Below are 17,537 nucleotides of genomic sequence, written 5' to 3'. Positions count from 1 at the left end.
AAATGTGAGTGAGGGGCAGAGAGAGAAGCGGGGCTCACCTGATGCGGGGCTCATCATCACCCAGTGTGGGCACGAGATCACCCGATGTGGGACTTGAATGCACGAACCGTGAAATCATGACCGGAGCCAAAGTCAGATGCTTAATGACTGAGCCACCCAAGTGCCCTCAAATACATACTTTTAAAATATTACTTTGCTAGGGCTCACCCTGTAAGCAAAATGAACATAATTTAGAAGTGATAAAATCTTATCCTAGTGCTGTTTTAATTTGAATCCGTATGGAAAGGGGTTTATTCCATATATTTTCATGTCTTCTATAAAATTGTGTTTGTGAATAGATGACAGATAAAGGTCATGAGGTAACTAGGAACATGGAACAGGTGTGCAGAATTGTAGAAAAGTGTTCAGTTTTGCCAGCAAATCGCAGTGCAAATTAAAACAATGAGATACCGTTTTTACTTAAGTTAGTAGAGAGAATATGAATGAACATGAGTACCCTAATGCAGGCAGCATTAGCAGTCCACACTGATACCCTGCTTTTCAGCACAGTAGGAACAAAAATACCCATGTAGTTGACCCTTGAAGAATGCAGGAGTTAGGGGTGGTGACTCCCATGCAGTTGAAAATCCAAGTATCACTTTTGAGTCCCCAGAACTTAACTACTAATAGCCTTCCTTGCCCTAAAGCCTTACAATGACATCAGCAATTAACACATATTTTGTATGTTGTATTAAATACTGTTTTTTCACAATAATATGTTAACTTTTTTTCTTTTTCAGTATTTCTAAGTTACACAGGTTTTTCAAATTGTCTCAAACAAATCTCCAAAAAATTTCCTATATACTTATTTGTTTATATTTATATATTTATATTATTTATATTTATATTTCTCTTTGAGAGATAAATATATCTCCTTTGAGATATAAACCCCGTTGAGAGTGGGGTTGCAAGTGAATGAGGGGCAGAGAGAGAATCCCACAAGGGGCAGAGAGAAAGAGAAGCAGGGCTCCCCCGAAGTGGGGCTTGTGGGTTTTGTTTTGTTTTGTTTTTTTTAACTGGAAGTAGGGCTTGTGCTCACCCAGAGCAGGGCTCGGAGTTCATCTGATGTGGGACTTGAACTCACGAACAGTGAAATCATGACCTGAGCCGAAGATAAATGCTTAGTGCCTGAGCCACCCAGGCACCTGTCCTGCATGTTTATTGAAAAAAGTTCATATCTCATTGGACCCACACACTTGAAAACGTGTGTTGTAGAGGGTCAACCGTAGTTAGTCTATCAGGCTGATGTACCCTGATGGAACTGATGGGTATTTTCTTCTAAAAAAGTATCTTCCTGATTATTTGCAGTAGGAAAACTACATAAAATTGGAATTTTACTTCTTTCCAGGCATGACTGTGTAAAAGTTACATGTTGACATTGGTGTTGCATGTGACTGTGTAGCACCGTGACTGTCAAATTATAGAATCTGAATAGTCAGAAAAAGGGAAGATTTATATTTGCTTAATCCTGAAAGATAACTACCCAGTAACTAAAAGCGTACTTTAAAAAAGGAATTTGGGGTACCTGGGTGGCTTAGTTGGTTAGGTGTCTGACTCAGAGTTCATGAGTTTGAGCCCCATGTTGGGGCTCTGTGCTGACAGCGTGGGGCCTGGAGCCTACTTTGGATTCTGCGTGTGTCTCTCTCTCTGCTCCTCCCCTACTCACGCTGTCTCAAAAATAAGTAAACATTAAATAATAAAAAAAGAATCCACTTTAGCCAAGTTATTATACATTTTTTGTATAATTTTTAAAGGGTGGATGTAACTTATTTAGTCTCTGTCAGTAAGAAGCTTCATATTATCTGAAAGATGGAAGCACTGGGAAATATGAATAACAGGCTGGTTTACCTGCTTCTTTTCTTTAACATGTGTTTTGATGGAATGAAAATGTATGTGGAATATCTGTTAATGTAGGTGGATGTTTGCGGAAAGTGAGTGCCATATTTAAGTCTTTCAAGTCTTGAAGGCTTAAAAAAATTTTTGTAACTATATACATCCTGACAAAAGATATTTTAGAATATATGGATACATTTTTCTTAGCTGATTATGATGTTGTGACAGAATCCAGTTGTGAAACTATGAGGGACAGCTACCCATATCCACCATTCAGAGAGTAGTTATTCTTGACAAGTTGAATTATATTTCCATACCCTCTTTTAGGCATATTTAGCAGAACTAGATTTGTAACTCCTAAAAGGTCAATAAACAACCTGTATTTAGTATTTGACTTGATATTTTTCTTTTTCTTTTTTTTTTTTGGCGGGTGGGGGGGAATTATGTTTTCAAATCATGTGATTTAAAGAATGCGTTGATTGATATTTTGGGGAGGCAAATCTTCATGGATCTCTCATATTTCTGCACGTCTGAACCCAGGCATTAGCTGGACTGTCTTTTCAAGGATATTGTTGTACAAACAGCCTTGAAAGATAGTAAATTGATTTTAATTTAGATTTCTTTTTTTTTTTTTAACGTTTATTTATTTTTGAGACAGAGACAGAGAATGAATGGGGGAGGGTCAGAGAGAAGGAGACACAGAATCTGAAATAGGCTTGAGGCTCTGAGCTGTCAGCACAGAGCCCTATGTGGGGCTCGAACTCACGGACCGCGAGATCATGACCTGAGCCGCAGTCGGACGCTCCAAATGACTGAGCCACCCAGGTGCCCCTAATTTAGATTTCTTTAGAAATCTAGACTTAGGAAAGTTTCAGGACAGATTTATTTCCTGTTCAGGATAATAAAGATCATTTTTACCTCTAGAGCAGAGGTTGGGCATGTTTGCCAGCAGTACCTTTAAAAGATTGGGTTTTCTTAACCTTAGAGTTCTTCAGCTCTCTCATAAACCCGCTAAATGATCATCTATCCGGGCTGTTCCACACCAGCCCCGTGAGACTTGGGTGACAACATGGAGCTCATGGTGCCTTTTGTACCATGAGAATGGATTAACAAGTATGATGTATGTGTGTTTATAAAATGGAGTCACTTATATGTTGAATTAAAAAAATATATATATTTGAAATCATAGAAACAGTAGGGACAGAAAAGTCGTTGTCAGGAGCAGGCCCATAAAAGGGTGGTGGTAGAGGGGGACAAGGAAACTTGATAAAAGGTTACAAACTTTTAGATATAAGGTGAATAAGGTCTGAGGATCTAATGTATAACATGGTGACTATAGAACTTAAGTGTTCTCGCCCACCCCCTCCCCCCCCACCATAAATAAAGGAAAGAAAAAAAGGTATTCTGTGTGAGGTGATGAATATGTCAGTTAACTAGATGGAAGGAATCTTTTCACAGTGTATATGTATATCCATTCATCATGTTGTATACTTTAAGTATCTTACAGTTTTGTCACTTATACTTCAGTAAAGCTGGAAAACAAATAAACCTTGCCAGAGAAAAAAAAGTATATTTCTGACTCAGGATACTTGTTTTTGCCAGCACGCTTGAAACTGGCTTGCTTCTTTGATAACTGAAAAAGTGGAAGTAGAACAAAATCTTCTACTTTTCAAATTTATTTAATGTCATGATAGATAACATATTGGTGTAAAGATGTGATTGTTTTTAACAAGAAAAAATAGAGTAACGTTATTATAGACTTATTGTAGAATAGAAGTAGATTATTATAGAATCTAATTGTTATAGAATTATTATTAGAGAATTTAAAAGGAACGTGTGTGTTTGGGAGTGTCTCAGTAGCCCAGTCGGTTAAGCGTCTGGACTCTTGGTTTTGGCTCAGGTCACGCTGTCACTGATGAGATCAAGCCCCGTGTCGGGATCTGCGCTGACAGCGCTCAGCCTGCCTGGGATTCTCTTCCTCTCTGCTCTGCCCCTTCCCTCTTGGGTTGTGCGTTCTCTCTTTCTCTTCCTCTCAAGATAAATAAATAAAAAATAATAATAAGAGGAAAGTGTGTGTGTGTGTGTGTGTGTGTGTGTGTGTGTGTGTGTATTTGTTGAGAAAAGTATACTAAAACACCCTAGGAACCTGCAGACAAACTGCTGTTTTTTAGACCAGCTCTTTTTGCCCTCATTAGTGTATTAAGACTTTGCTTGATATGCTAGTTGGAGGGTCTGTCTTTACATAGAGGATCACAGTCCCTATAAATAAAATGCTTTATTTTAAAATTATTTCAGAAGAATTTATAGATGCTAAATTGACTCACTGAGTGTTAGGGTAAACAATTGAAGAGTTTAAATCATATTAAATATGTGACAATTTTTATAGGACAAGCACTAGGAAATTATGCTTAACATGGAAACAGCCTCACTTTATTCCTCAGAATTCAAAGTAAGAAAAGTTCGTGTAAGTCCTTCTGCTCAGTTTTTAGCTGTTTTGTGTGTATTGATGAAGCAGAGCAGTGTCTTCTAAAATTTTATTTAACTTTCAGTTTAGCAAGAGTATTGTTTTTATGGAAATATATTCATGTTCTATCTGCACGTGGAATTAAAGGCCTACAGACAAATATAATCAAATCCAAATAATTGGCCTGTTTTGAGATTAGGATGAATTTCAGCTGGTATTTTTTGGTAAGGTAAAATTTTGTTGCCTTTTTTTTTTTTAAGTAACATTATCCCGGTAATTAGTTATATTTCTTTTTTGTTATTGTCACTCTGCCATTGTGCATTTACCTGAATGTTGTGTCCAACTACTAACTAAGCATGATGCTCTTTGAGCAGGTTACTGTCCCTGCTTCCCTTTTCTCTTCCATTTCTTTTATCTTTTTTCTCCCTCAGGTAGGTGCAGAGCAGTTCAGCAAGTCTTTTACCCTAACTCAGGGTAAGATGCCTGCCTCTCCCCTCTCTTTCTCCTCCTTTCTTAAAAGTTTTATTGGGTTATCATTGATATACAAAACACTGAACACCCTTAATATATATATTGATGACTTCAACATATGTACACATCTGTGATTCCGTTACCACAATCAAAATACCAAACACATGCATCACCTTCAAAAATTGCCTTGTGTTCTTTGCATGTGTGCCTGCGTGTGTGTATGTGATAGCGTGAACACTTAACATGAGATCTGTCCTCTTTAGCATATTTTAAAGGTCACAATACTCAGTTGTTAACTATAGATACTATGTGGTCCAGTAGATCTCAAGAACTTACTCATCTTGCTTAACTGAAACTATACCCATTGAGCAACAATTGTCCATTTCTTCCTCCCCTAACCCCTGGCAACCACTGTTTTTTCTCTGCTTCTAGGAGTTTGACTATTTTGGGAACCTCATACAAGTGGAATCATGCCATATTTATTCTTACATGACTGGCTTATTTCACTTGGCGTAATACCCTGTATTTTTATCCATGTTGTTGCAGATAGCAGGATTTCCTTCTTTTTTTAACATTGGACATCCTTTTTCAGAGCCTTGCTATATTTGCTTTTTATGTAATGGACAGCATGTTTTTCTGTATTTAGTGGTAGATTAGGGAAAAGCATGTGTGTTTTATCTTTGTGGAAGTGGTAGTCTGTTTTACTTTTTATGTCTGTTTTATAAACCTTTGCAAACTTTAGGGAAAATAAAATGAAATATTTTATGCATATACAGTCAATTAATAATAGATATATTCACCAAAAGAAAAACTTTTAACAGAAATTAATTTGGGGTAAGGTAGAATCTCATGCAATTCAGTATATATGAAATACATAGTGGAGGACCTTAACCCTGTGTAAATTTAAATTCCTGTGTTTAATTGCAGAATCTTTTAGCTGAAAAAGTAGAACAGCTGATGGAATGGAGTTCCAGGCGCTCAATCTTCCGAATGAATGGCGATAAATTCCGAAAATTTATAAAGGCACCACCTCGAAACTATTCTATGATTGTTATGTTCACTGCTCTTCAGCCTCAACGGCAGTGTTCTGTGTGCAGGTAATTTATGTGTTCTAAAAAATTTTAAAACTACTCTCCCATGCTTGTATATTTATTACACTTAAGTAAATCTATGTAATAGAATTCAACAGCTGTTCAAGGTTATAGTCTGCTCTAAATGTGCACTTCAAGGTAAGTTCAATATCGGTATATTTTAGAAAATAATTTTGGCTAATATTCTTTTACTGTGTGTAATACTTATTAACCAATGCAAGAGTAATCATAAAACATATTTTCTTCTTTATGTCCTGTATAAAGGTAAATGTGTGATAAGATTTGTTTCGAATATTGTCTGTAAGTTACCTAATTATATTTTATGGGCAATCAAGTAACCTCCTTAAACATATTCTATTTTAACAGTTTAATCGAGAGTCATACTTTTACCTACAGAAATCCATTTACTTTTAATTACTTCCAGTGATTAGAAGGTTCTTCTATAAAACAGAAGTAAATCATTTATTTATTTATTTATTTATTTATTTATTTATTTAAAAAATTTTTTTTAATGTTTATTTATTTTTGAGACAGAGAGAGACAGAGCATAAACGGGGGCGGGTCAGAGAGAGGGAGAAACAGAATCTGAAGCAGGCTCCAGGCTCTTAGCTGTCAGCACAGAGCCCAACGGGGGGCTTGAACTCATGGACCGTAAGATCGTGACTTGAGCCGAGGTCGGATGCTCAACTGACCGAGCCACCCAGGCGCCCCAGAAGTAAATTATTTAAATGATTGAAATATCTTTTAGTGGGAACACAGTAGGGAAAATTTTGGACAAGTACAAATACGTATGCAACATCCTTTAAAAAAATTTTTTTTAATGTTGAGATAATGTAGGTTCACATCTAATTGTAAGAAATAATGCAGAGAGATCCTATATACCTTTTGCTCAGTGTCCCCCAATGGTAACATCTTGTAAAACTGTAGTACAATGTCAAAAGTAGAGTATTGGTATTGATATAGAAGGTATACAACATATGATATAGAAGGTATTGTATAGAAGGTATACAACAGTTCCATTACCATAAGAATCCCTCCTCTTGCCCTTTATAGCCACATCCATGCACCCATTCCCATTCCACTCCCACATCCTGCATTTGTACTCCATTTTGTTGTTTTAATAATGTGATGTGGGTGGAATCCTACTCTTGATGATTTTTTGGGTTTGGTGTTTTATAATTTGCCATAATCCCCTCAACATCCATCCAAGTTGTTGCATTTATCAATAGTCATCATTCTTTTTATTACTGAGTAAACTTTCATGGGGTGAATGTCCTGCAGTTTGTTAACCATCCATCTGTTACAGGACATCTGGATTGTTTCTGGTTTATGGCTGTTAAAAATACAACTTTTGTGAACATTTTGGTGTGGATTTTTCTATGAACCTAAGGTTTCATTTCTCTGGGATATGGCTAAGTTGTTTGGTAGTTGCATGTTTTGCTTTATGAGAAACTGCCAAAATGTTTTCCAGAGTGGCTGTATCATTTAACATTTCCTCTAGCAGTGTATGCCTGATGTAGTTTTCCATATCTTCACCAGCATTTATCACTGTTTTAGCCATTTGACAAGTATGTAGTGATACCTCATTGTGGTTTTATTTTGCATTTTCCTTATGGCATAGGGTTGAACATCTTTTCATCTGCTTATTTGTTGTCTGTATATCATGTCTTTGATGAACTATCTGTTCCTGCCTTTTGCCCACGTTTTAATTGGATTTTTTACTGAGTTTTGAGAGTTCCTTATGTATTATAGATACTAGTCCTTTGTCAGACATGTAGCTTCCAAATATTTTCTCCTAGTCTATGGCTTATCTTTTCATGTTCATAACATATCTTTTGCAGATATTTATTTAATGAGTCCATTTTACCAGTTTCTTGGTTTATAATTTACTTTTGTTATCCAGGTGAACTCTTTGCCTAGCACTGTATCCCTAAATTTTTCTCTTATGTTGTTTTCTAAAAGTTTTATAGTTTTATGTTTTACATTTTAATCTGATCTTTGGAAGAAATTATGTAGTCTTTCATTATTAATGATGATACTAGCTGTAAATTTTTTTTTAATGTTTATTTATTTATTTTGAGAGACAGAGTACAAGTCGGGGAGGGGCAGAGAGTGAGGGAGACAGAATCTGAAGCAGGCTCCAGGCTCTGAGCCTTTAGCACAGAGCCAGATGCGGGGCTCAGACCCAGGAACTCTGAGATAATGGCCTGAGCTGAAGTCGGGTGCTTAACCCACTGAGGCATCCAGGTGCCCCACTAGCTGTAAGATTTTTAAAGATGTTCTTTATCAACTTAAGCAAGTTTTCTATGAGTTTGCTGAGAGTTCTGATCATGAATGGATGTTGAATTTTATCAAATTTTTTTTTTTGGCGTGAATGATAGGATTTTTCATCTTTAGGTGCTTAATATGGTACCTTATGGTAATTGATTTTTGTATGCTGAACCAACCTTCCATTTTGGAATAAATCCTACTGGGTTATGGTGTATTCTTTTTATGTATTGCTGGATTCTATTTGCTAATAAAAATCCATTACAAATATGCATCTAAGTTTATGATAGATATTGATCTATACTTCTTTGTTTTTTATACTCTTTTTAGTCTAGTTTGGTGTCAGGCTAATACTGGCCTCATAAAATGATTTGGAAAATGTTCCCTCCTCATTTACTTTCTGGAAGAGATTGTGTAAAATTACACAGTTTTAGAAGATAGTGTTAGCTAGTGTTAATTCTTCTTTAAATATTTGATAGAATCCTTCAGTAAAACCATCTTGGCCTTGTGATTTTAAATTATTTATTTATTGGGGCGCCTGGGTGGCGCAGTCGGTTAAGCGTCCGACTTCAGCCAGGTCACGATCTCGCGGTCTGCGAGTTCGAGCCCCGCGTCGGGCTCTGGGCTGATGGCTCAGAGCCTGGAGCCTGTTTCCGATTCTGTGTCTCCCTCTCTCTCTGCCCCTCCCCGTTCATGCTCTGTCTCTCTCTGTCCCAAAAATAAATAAATGTTGAAAAAAAATTTTTAAAAAAATTATTTATTTATTATTATTAAATTATAAATAATTATAATATAATTATATTATATTATATATATATAATTATAAATTAATTATAAATATTATTAAATTATAAAATTATTAAATTATTTATTTCATTTCCTCAGTGGTTAAGGACAATTCAGATTATCTATTTCTTCTTGGCTGAACACTTGTTCTTCTCAAGAACAAACACTTTTTTATGTGGTGTCTCCACATCTTCACTCTTCACGTTGTATATTTATGTGTAGACTTTTAGATTTTAACTTTTTTTTTTCAACGTTTATTTATTTTTGGGACAGAGAGAGACAGAGCATGAACGGGGGAGGGGCAGAGAGAGAGGGAGACACAGAATCGGAAACAGGCTCCAGGCTCTGAACCATCAGCTCAAAGCCTGACGCGGGGCTAGAACTCACGGACCGCGAGATCGTGACCTGGCTGAAGTCGGACGCTTAACCGACTGCGCCACCCAGGCGCCCCAGACTTTTAGATTTTAAATAATTGTGAATTCGATTGCAAACTGAAGTTGTTAGTAACGTGGGTCAATGGAAAAAAGTTTAATTCATTCAGACTAGTTTGCAGAAAGGGAATTTCGATGTCTGAGAATTCTCTAGAAGGATTGGGTCACCTGGGTGGCTCAGTTGGTTAAGTGTCTAATTCTTGATTCTGGCTCCGGTCATGATCTCAGTTTGTGGGATTGAGTCCCATGTCTGGAGACATGGGCTGCGCTGAGAGCATGGACCCTGCTTGGGATTCTCCTCTCCCTCTCTCTGCCCCTCACCTGCTTTCTTCCTCTCCCTCCCTCTGTCACCCTCCCTCTGTCTCCCTTTCTCTCTCTCTCTCTCTCTCTCTCTCTCTCTCTCTCTCTCTCTCTCGGCTTTCAAAATAAAAAAAAATTTTCTAGAAGGATCTTATTATGACCCTATGACCCAATAAAGACTGTATGTTGGGGGCATGTCTGAAAGTGGATAGAGAAGAAGGTGAGCAAAGTATTTTGAAAAACAGCATTGCAGATGATTCTGGGTTCTCCTCCTATCGTATATGAGGACAAGTATTCAAGTTGGCATTAACAGTGTTGTCACAATTGGGCTAGCACATTTGGATAAAGGTTTCTGTACCTTCAAGGATGCCGTAAGATCCTACTCAGACAAAAACACCACCTTAACTGGCATTTTGGTGTAATATTTAATTTTCCACTAAAAATATGTGTCTTCTGGCATCCTACAATACTGTATATTTCAGGGAAATAATTCGCTCTTAAAAAGTAAATATATTGATTTCCTATATTTGTCACTATTAAGAAGAAATATATTTAATTGATCATTATGTTTTTTTGTAACTGTGACCTAGAAAGACTTTGTTATCCAAGTATTTTACTTCATAGTTCTATAAAATTGCATGTATTCTGATGACATAAACTATAACATACTGTTAAATGCTATATCCTTTAGGTATTATTTTACTTACTGCATTATGTTTTTAAATGAATTATCGAATATGGAACCTTGATTTTTTAATGACACATAGACCAAAATAAAACCTGTGTATTATAGCCTATTTTGTAATAAACTTTAACATTTTAGAAAAGTTTTAGATTATGTAAGAGAAAAATATTGAAGTTATTAGAAAAGTTAAGACAATTTGTGGATCAAGGAAGGGGTGGGATTTTTAGAGAATTAAAAATAGGTGAAGGTTTAGAGGCAAATAGAAAGTAAACAGCAGACATGGTTCCCATATCCAGAATTCTTTTTTCTTCCCCTAGAATTCTGATGTAATTGTTTTGGGATGGGACTGTGGCATTGCCACTTTAAAAAACACGATCTCTGGGTGATTCTAGTGTGCAGCCAGTACAGAGAAAGGGAAGGTAAGAAGCAGGTACATGATTCATACCTTTTGTTTATTTACTTTCATTGAGGAGCATCAAGAATATGGAGGTTAACTAACTGAATGACCATGTAGCATTGAGAATCCTTTTGAAACTATAATATCCAAATTCTTAGTGAAGAATCTGTAGAAATTAATGACTTTTTTTCTCTAATCAATACTCAGCAATCAAGGAAGAAGAACAACACCCTTCTTATAAGTTGGCATATTTGGTTTATGGTGTGAACTGGAGTAGGCAGATGATTTCCGAGTGCTAGGAAGAGTGTATTTGAAACATAAAACTCTGGGTTCAGAGTTGGGTGATGGGTCAGAGGAAACTGGAGACTGCTGATAAACTTAGCTAAATTTCACAAGAGTGGAAAGTTTTGTGTAAAAGTGGGATGGGATTGAAAGTTAGGAAGTAGTTATAGAAGGTTTTATTTAATAAGTAAACTGGTGAAATATAATGTAGATTATTATTGATCTTGTAGAGACATTTGAGGCGCTATAAGGCTATGGTAATATCTATGTTATAAACATGTATTTGAAATTACTCAGGGTGATCCTGGAACTGGAGAGGAAAAAAATTAAGTGAGCTGGTAGAGGGATACTTTGGACTTCGGTGGATGAGGATAACAAATTTATACTACAGGATAGTATAAACCTCAAAGAAAGATCCGTTAAGTAATTGTGGTTTAGCAGTGGTCTGTGATTTCTATTGAGCCAAGAGAGTACTAACTGTAACCCATATAATAATGTGCAGCGTGGGCCAAAGAGATCCCAGGGTGACAACTATGATGAAATACAGTTTCAAATAAAGTTTTCAAGAAAAATTATTCAAATTATGTTTCTTTATTATAAATTAAGCCACAAAAAATATGTAGATTCATTGAGAAAGGCGGCCTATCATCAGTGGCCATTTTTTTTTTTTAACATGAATTAAATTTTCCTGGATCCTTCTGTGTCATTGTAATTTTGGACCATTTTAATAATACTGCTATAATTTTTATAATTCTGTCAAATCCTTGAAAAGTTTACAGCTACAATTTTTTTCATAGCTACAGTTTAAAACTCTTAGTGCTGTCTTCTGTGAGATGTTTTTGCCGTTTTTATTTTCTTTAAGAAAAAGTGAAATTTTCTTCCAGAGTTAACTCAGATTTTCCAGTTGCTTTTCTACTGAAAGGCTGGTAAATGAGCTATTGGCTTCCTTGTAAACTCTCTTACCAAATCATTCTGCTTTTCTTTTACAGTTAGTTTACTCACAAATTTCAGAATTCAGTTCTCACCTTCCTCAGTTCTAACATCAAACTCCTTGGGCAAATGAAGTTGTTAATTAAGACTGCTCAGTATAATTCTCACCTCCTCTAAGTGTTTACTCCAAACTTCCTTTATCATATTGTACTCTAGGGAGCATTTCCCATAATTGCTAAGTCTTTTAGGTGTATTCTACCACAACGTTACTCATCTCTTCCAGAATTCACTAAAAATTCTAAGAAAAAAATATCCTTTTCTAAGATGATTATGGATCAATAGATGTAGGAAAAAAAATCAAGTAAAGGAAAATTAAAAAGTCATGTAGAATCAAGCAGGGTGCATGTGTAACCAAAGTTTCGGTGATGTGTTGGAGATTAGTATGTTACTGGATTTCTATAAATGAAAAAGATTAGTAATTATACAGGTATTTTAAAGAGGAATGTGAATAAATTATGATATTGACACATGAATATTACCTGGATAACATCCTTCCTCCTCTAGGTATAATAATTAATTATGTATAAACTATTGGGGTCCCATGTGAAGTCATTTATATAGTATCTCATGTCATTCTCACTACTCAGGAAGGTACTCCTGAAGAAATAACCATTGTATAGATGAGAACATCAAAACTAAGAGGTTATGTAATTTATCCAAAGTCACGCAGCTTATACCTGTCAGGAATGAGGTTTGGAACTCCAGAGCTGTTAGAGTTTAATGTTTTCCTTAGTGTACATGTTCACCATTGCCTTTACCCTGTGAACTGTACTTTGTATTTTGCTTTTGCGTTGCCTTCTAAGATTATTAATCTTTTAGGGCAGGGATCCATAAGCCAGCATTTCTTAAATTCATTAGATCATGAAAAGCTGATTCAGAGTAGCCATCTCCTAGCAAGGACTGGCAGTTTAGAGATGGCTGGTGAAAACTGTGAAAAGGAGCTCATCATCAGCCTTTGGTTTTACTACAGTGAGCTTATATTTCTTAGGAGATTAGATTCTAAAGTGAGCACAGAAGGTGAAAATTGCATAAAAATAAAATTACCCTTGTACATAGCTTAATGCACATATAAGTTCTTTATAAATGGTGTGGAGACTACAACCTTCTCATTTCCTCTTTGCTTTAGATAATATTTCTCTATGACTTAATTCTTAATACTTAAGAATTCAGTATTCCTCATATGCTTGATTACCTGAAGAGAGTATTTCACTTCTTTGTCAAAGACTGGCAAACTCTCATGCATTGACACACACATTCTTTGCCTGGCTTGAGTGTTACCTGAGAATTGTTTCAGGCTTGATTGAATCCATGACCAGTGTAATATAAATAATGATCTCACTTCTTGATGAGCTCCGTCTAGTTTAATTTTTTTTTTTAAGTGAAGGCATATATATAACTTAGTCATTGTATGAAATTTCTTGCTAGGTGTCTCTTCCTCAGATTGGGTAATTTCAACTATTTTAGTATTTTCAATGAACTCAGTGTGACATTGTAACTTTCGTGGAGCGCTTTGTATTTTCCATATTATTTCCGTGTTCCATTTCGTTGTTTTTAAGTCTGGTTTTAGTCCCCCCATATTTTAAATTTCAAACCTACCAGTAATTGAAACAGTAGTACAAGGACATCAGTCTACTTTTTACCAACATTCACTAATTATTAACATTTTGCCACATTTCCTTTTACACGTTTTTAAATACAGATAAAAAATAACACCAAATATATCTATAATTTTTAGACATTATAAAATATCACCACTGAATACTTTAGTATGCAACTTTTCAGAAAAGGACTGCCTTACATAATTAGAATACCATTATCACTTTTAAGTGAATTAACATTAATTCAATGATATATTCTTATACTGTCCATATTGAAATTTTGCATTTGTCTCCAAAATGTGTTTTGGTTCTTATTTTTTTTTTCAACTTCATCAAAAATTTGAAATAGAAGTATCCTTAACATACAATATTATATTAGTCTCAGATATATAACAGTGATTGGACATTTATATACATTGTGTTCATTAAAAAATGTTCACCATGATAAATGTAGTTATCATCTGCCACTCTACAATGTTAAGACGTTTTGACTGTATTCCCTGTACTTCTTATTCTTGTGACTTCTTTATTTTGTAACCGGAAGTTTGTACGTCTTACTCCTTTTTACCTATTTCACCACCCCTTTCAACCCTCTCCCCTCTGGCAAACACCAGTTTGTTCTCTGTTTTTATGAGTCTGTTTCTGTTGTTTGTTTGCTTGCTGGTTGGTTTTGCTTTTTTAGATTCCACATAGAAGTGAAATGATATGGTAATTGTCTTTGTCTATTTCATTTAACATAATATCCTCTAGGTCTACCCTGTTGTCATAAATGGCAAGATTTTTTTTCTTTTTTTAAGGCTGAGTAATAATATTCCATTGTGTATATACCACATTTTCTTTATCCAGTTAGCTATCAGTGGATGTCAGGGTTGCTTTCATATCTTGGCTACTGGAAATAATGCTACAGTGAACATAGGGGTGTGTATAACTTTTCAAATTTGTGTTTTCTGGTTTTTTTTGGCTGAATATCCTGAAGAGAAATTACTAGGTCATATGGTATTTCTATTTTTAATATTTTGAGGAACCTCAGTACTATTTTCTTCAGTGGTTGCACCAATTTATATTCCCACCAGTAGTCTATACGTTTTCAGCCACATTTGTTATTTGTTGTCTTCTTAGTTCTAGCCATTCTGACTGGTGTGAGGTGAGGTCTTATTGTGATCTGGATTTGCATTTTCCTGATGATGAGCATTTTTACCTGTGTCTGTCGGCCATCTTACGTCTTCTTTGGAGAAATGACTGTTTACATCCTCTGCCCATTTTTAATTAGATTATTTTGTTTTCTTGATGTTGAGTTGTAAGGGTTCTTTATATATTTTGGATATTAACCCCTTATCAGATACATGTTTCATAAATACCTTGTTCTTTTCACTTTGTTACATTGTTTTGTTGATGATTTTCTTCACTGTGTTAAAAGCTTTTTATTTTGATGCAGTGCAAATTGTTTCTTTTTGCTTTTGTTTCCCCTGCCTCAGGAGACAGATGCAAAGAAACACTGCTAAGACCAATTACTGCCTACGTAATCTTAAGGGATTTTATGGTTTCAGGTTTTACATTAAGCCTTTAGTCCATTTTGAGCTTATTTTTGTATAGGTGTAAGAAAGGGGTCCAGCTTCTTCTTCAGAATGTAGAGATGGTTTCTTCCCCTTTGTAGATTCTTGTCTCCTTTGTTGTAGATGAACTGACCCTATACATGCGAGTTTATTTCTGGGTTGTCTCTTCTTTTCGATGGATCTGTATTCCTATTTTTATGCTAGTGCAATATTATTTTGATTACTATAGCTTTTTTATTGACATTTTATTTTTTGAGAGACAGAGCATGAGCAGGGGAGGGACAGAGAGAGAGGGAGACACAGAATCCAAAACAGGCTCCAGGCTCTGAGCTGTCAGCAGAGAGTCCAACACAGGGCTACAACCCTTGAATGCGAGATTATGACTTGAGCTGAAGTCGGATGCTCAACTTACTGAGCCACCCAGGCATCTCTGATTACTCTAGCTTTGAGTAGATGTTGAATTCTCAGTTATGATACTTCCAAGTTTTGTTCTTCTTTCTCTGCTTTGGCTACTTGGGGTCTTTAGTGGTTCCATACAGATTTTAGGGTTATTTGTTCTAGTTCTGTGAAAAATACTATTGAATTTTGATTGGGATTGCACTGAATCCATAGAGTGCTTCGGGTAGTATGGAGGTCTTAACGGTGTTAATTCTTCTAGTTCACGAGCATGGTACCTCTTGCCATCTGTTTGTGTCACTTTCATTTTCTTTCATCAGTGTTTTATAAATTTCAGAATACAGGTCTTTTAGCTCCTTAGTTTATTCCTAGATATTTTATTTGTTTGGGTGCAGTTTGTAAATGTAATTGTCTTATTAATTTCTCTTTCTGCTACTTTATTAATAGTGTATAGAAGTGCAACTGATTTTTGTTTATTAATTTTGTATGCTGGGACTTCACGTATTTGTTTATGGAGTCTTTATTTAGGGTTTACTATGAATAGCATCATGTCATCTGCAAATAGTGACAATTTTACTCTTTCCTTACTAATTTGGATGCCTTTTCTTTTTCTTATTGGTGGAGCTGAAGCTTTATGCTTTCTTAAACACTAAGCACTGGATAGTCTCTTATCCATCCTTAGGTACAGTTTACCATGGTACTGATGACAAGGTAGTATTAGACTTTCACATGAGGAACACGGGAGTGCATATTGTGCCCCTAAGAAATGTCGTTTATAATTATTGAGGTTCCCCAGTAGGACCTACATGATTTAAGGGGCAGTGGTTGACAGTGCCTCCCATGTTCTCTTTTGACTGGTTGGTAGACTTCACCCAACTGGTTTGCATGATTAAATTGTGTGCATGATACTAGGCAGCACCTGAGGATAGTCTCACTTGTCTTATTTGCCCATGCCATTAACATGATATCCCTTGTCTACTCCCAGGAAGCAATAGCCGTGGGAATGGGCTGACAAAAATATCTAGAAAGGTTGATTGATGTTTTGTATGGAAGCCAAGTAGCCATTTATGTTTCCCATAAATTCCTTAAGCTTCAGAAGAATGGCAAGGTTAGTTCAGAGCCCACTGGTAGAAGATGGCAGGTCCAGCAGTTGGGTAATTTAAGGGTGCTTGAATGGTTTTTGGAGAGCTGCACTTGGGTGTGTTTTTTTTATTTTGAGGAAGTCTCCAAGTGTGGTTCTTAAAGGCAAAAGATCATGTCTCTCCTTTTCCCGTACCTCCCAGGGTCTGAGGTGTTCTCTTTTCATGTGCTGAAATTGCTGCTTGCCTTCTACCACCATAAAATCAGTGTCTCTCATCCTATCTTTTTAGTCCAACTTTGATATCATGCCTTTTTCACTTTTATGTTGTTTTGGTTCTCTTACCTGTTTTAAATTCTTTTCAGTGGTGTCCTTTATTACATTTTCAGTCAACTCTGTTCTTTGAGCACCTTGCAATACAGTGCTCAGTTCTTCAAGGATTCTGCTTTGTTTTGTGTAGTCTTGTTTATTCCTTCTGTTGATTTTTTGGTCGGCTCTCACCTAACATCTTCCTGTTTTTATTTCTCTTTTGAGTTTTTGAATTTCTAATGTAAGTGTTTGTTTTTTTAATATCCTCAAATGCTTACTTAATGATGCTTGCTACAGTTGGAATACTGTGTTTTATTTTTGTCTTCATGGTCGTTTTTTTAGGTAAATTTTTCATCAGTTGAAGGATCATGCACTTTTGGTTTTCTTTTTTGTGTGTTTGTTTTCTTTTTATAGTAGCATCGCATGGATACTGCTTGCTATTTGCTGCTTTAATTTTTTTTCTTTTCTACACTGGAAATAATAGTGTGTATGTGGGAGTGATGGTTATCCTAATAGTTTTGTTATGTTATGTTATGTTATGTTATGTTATGTTATGTTATGTTATG

The 17,537-nt window shown here is 35.7% G+C and overlaps 1 protein-coding gene across 6 annotated transcripts in view; it reads left to right on the top strand.

The window, feature by feature from the left end:
* The window catches only part of TUSC3 (tumor suppressor candidate 3), a 295,584-nt gene that overhangs the window by 116,882 nt on the left and 161,165 nt on the right, over positions 1-17,537 (top strand). For all 6 annotated transcript variants that reach the window (XM_040490097.1, XM_040490093.1, XM_040490094.1 and 3 more), the window contains exon 2: positions 5,735-5,904. In XM_040490097.1, coding sequence (XP_040346031.1) covers positions 5,735-5,904 — 170 coding nt within the window. The remainder of the gene's footprint in view (positions 1-5,734; positions 5,905-17,537) is intronic.

The sequence above is a fragment of the Herpailurus yagouaroundi genome, unplaced genomic scaffold (genome assembly GCF_014898765.1).
Source record: "Herpailurus yagouaroundi ecotype Mexico unplaced genomic scaffold, PumYag 181, whole genome shotgun sequence".
Classification (NCBI taxonomy): Eukaryota; Metazoa; Chordata; class Mammalia; order Carnivora; family Felidae; genus Herpailurus; species Herpailurus yagouaroundi.
This window is presented reverse-complemented; position numbering and strand designations above follow the sequence as displayed.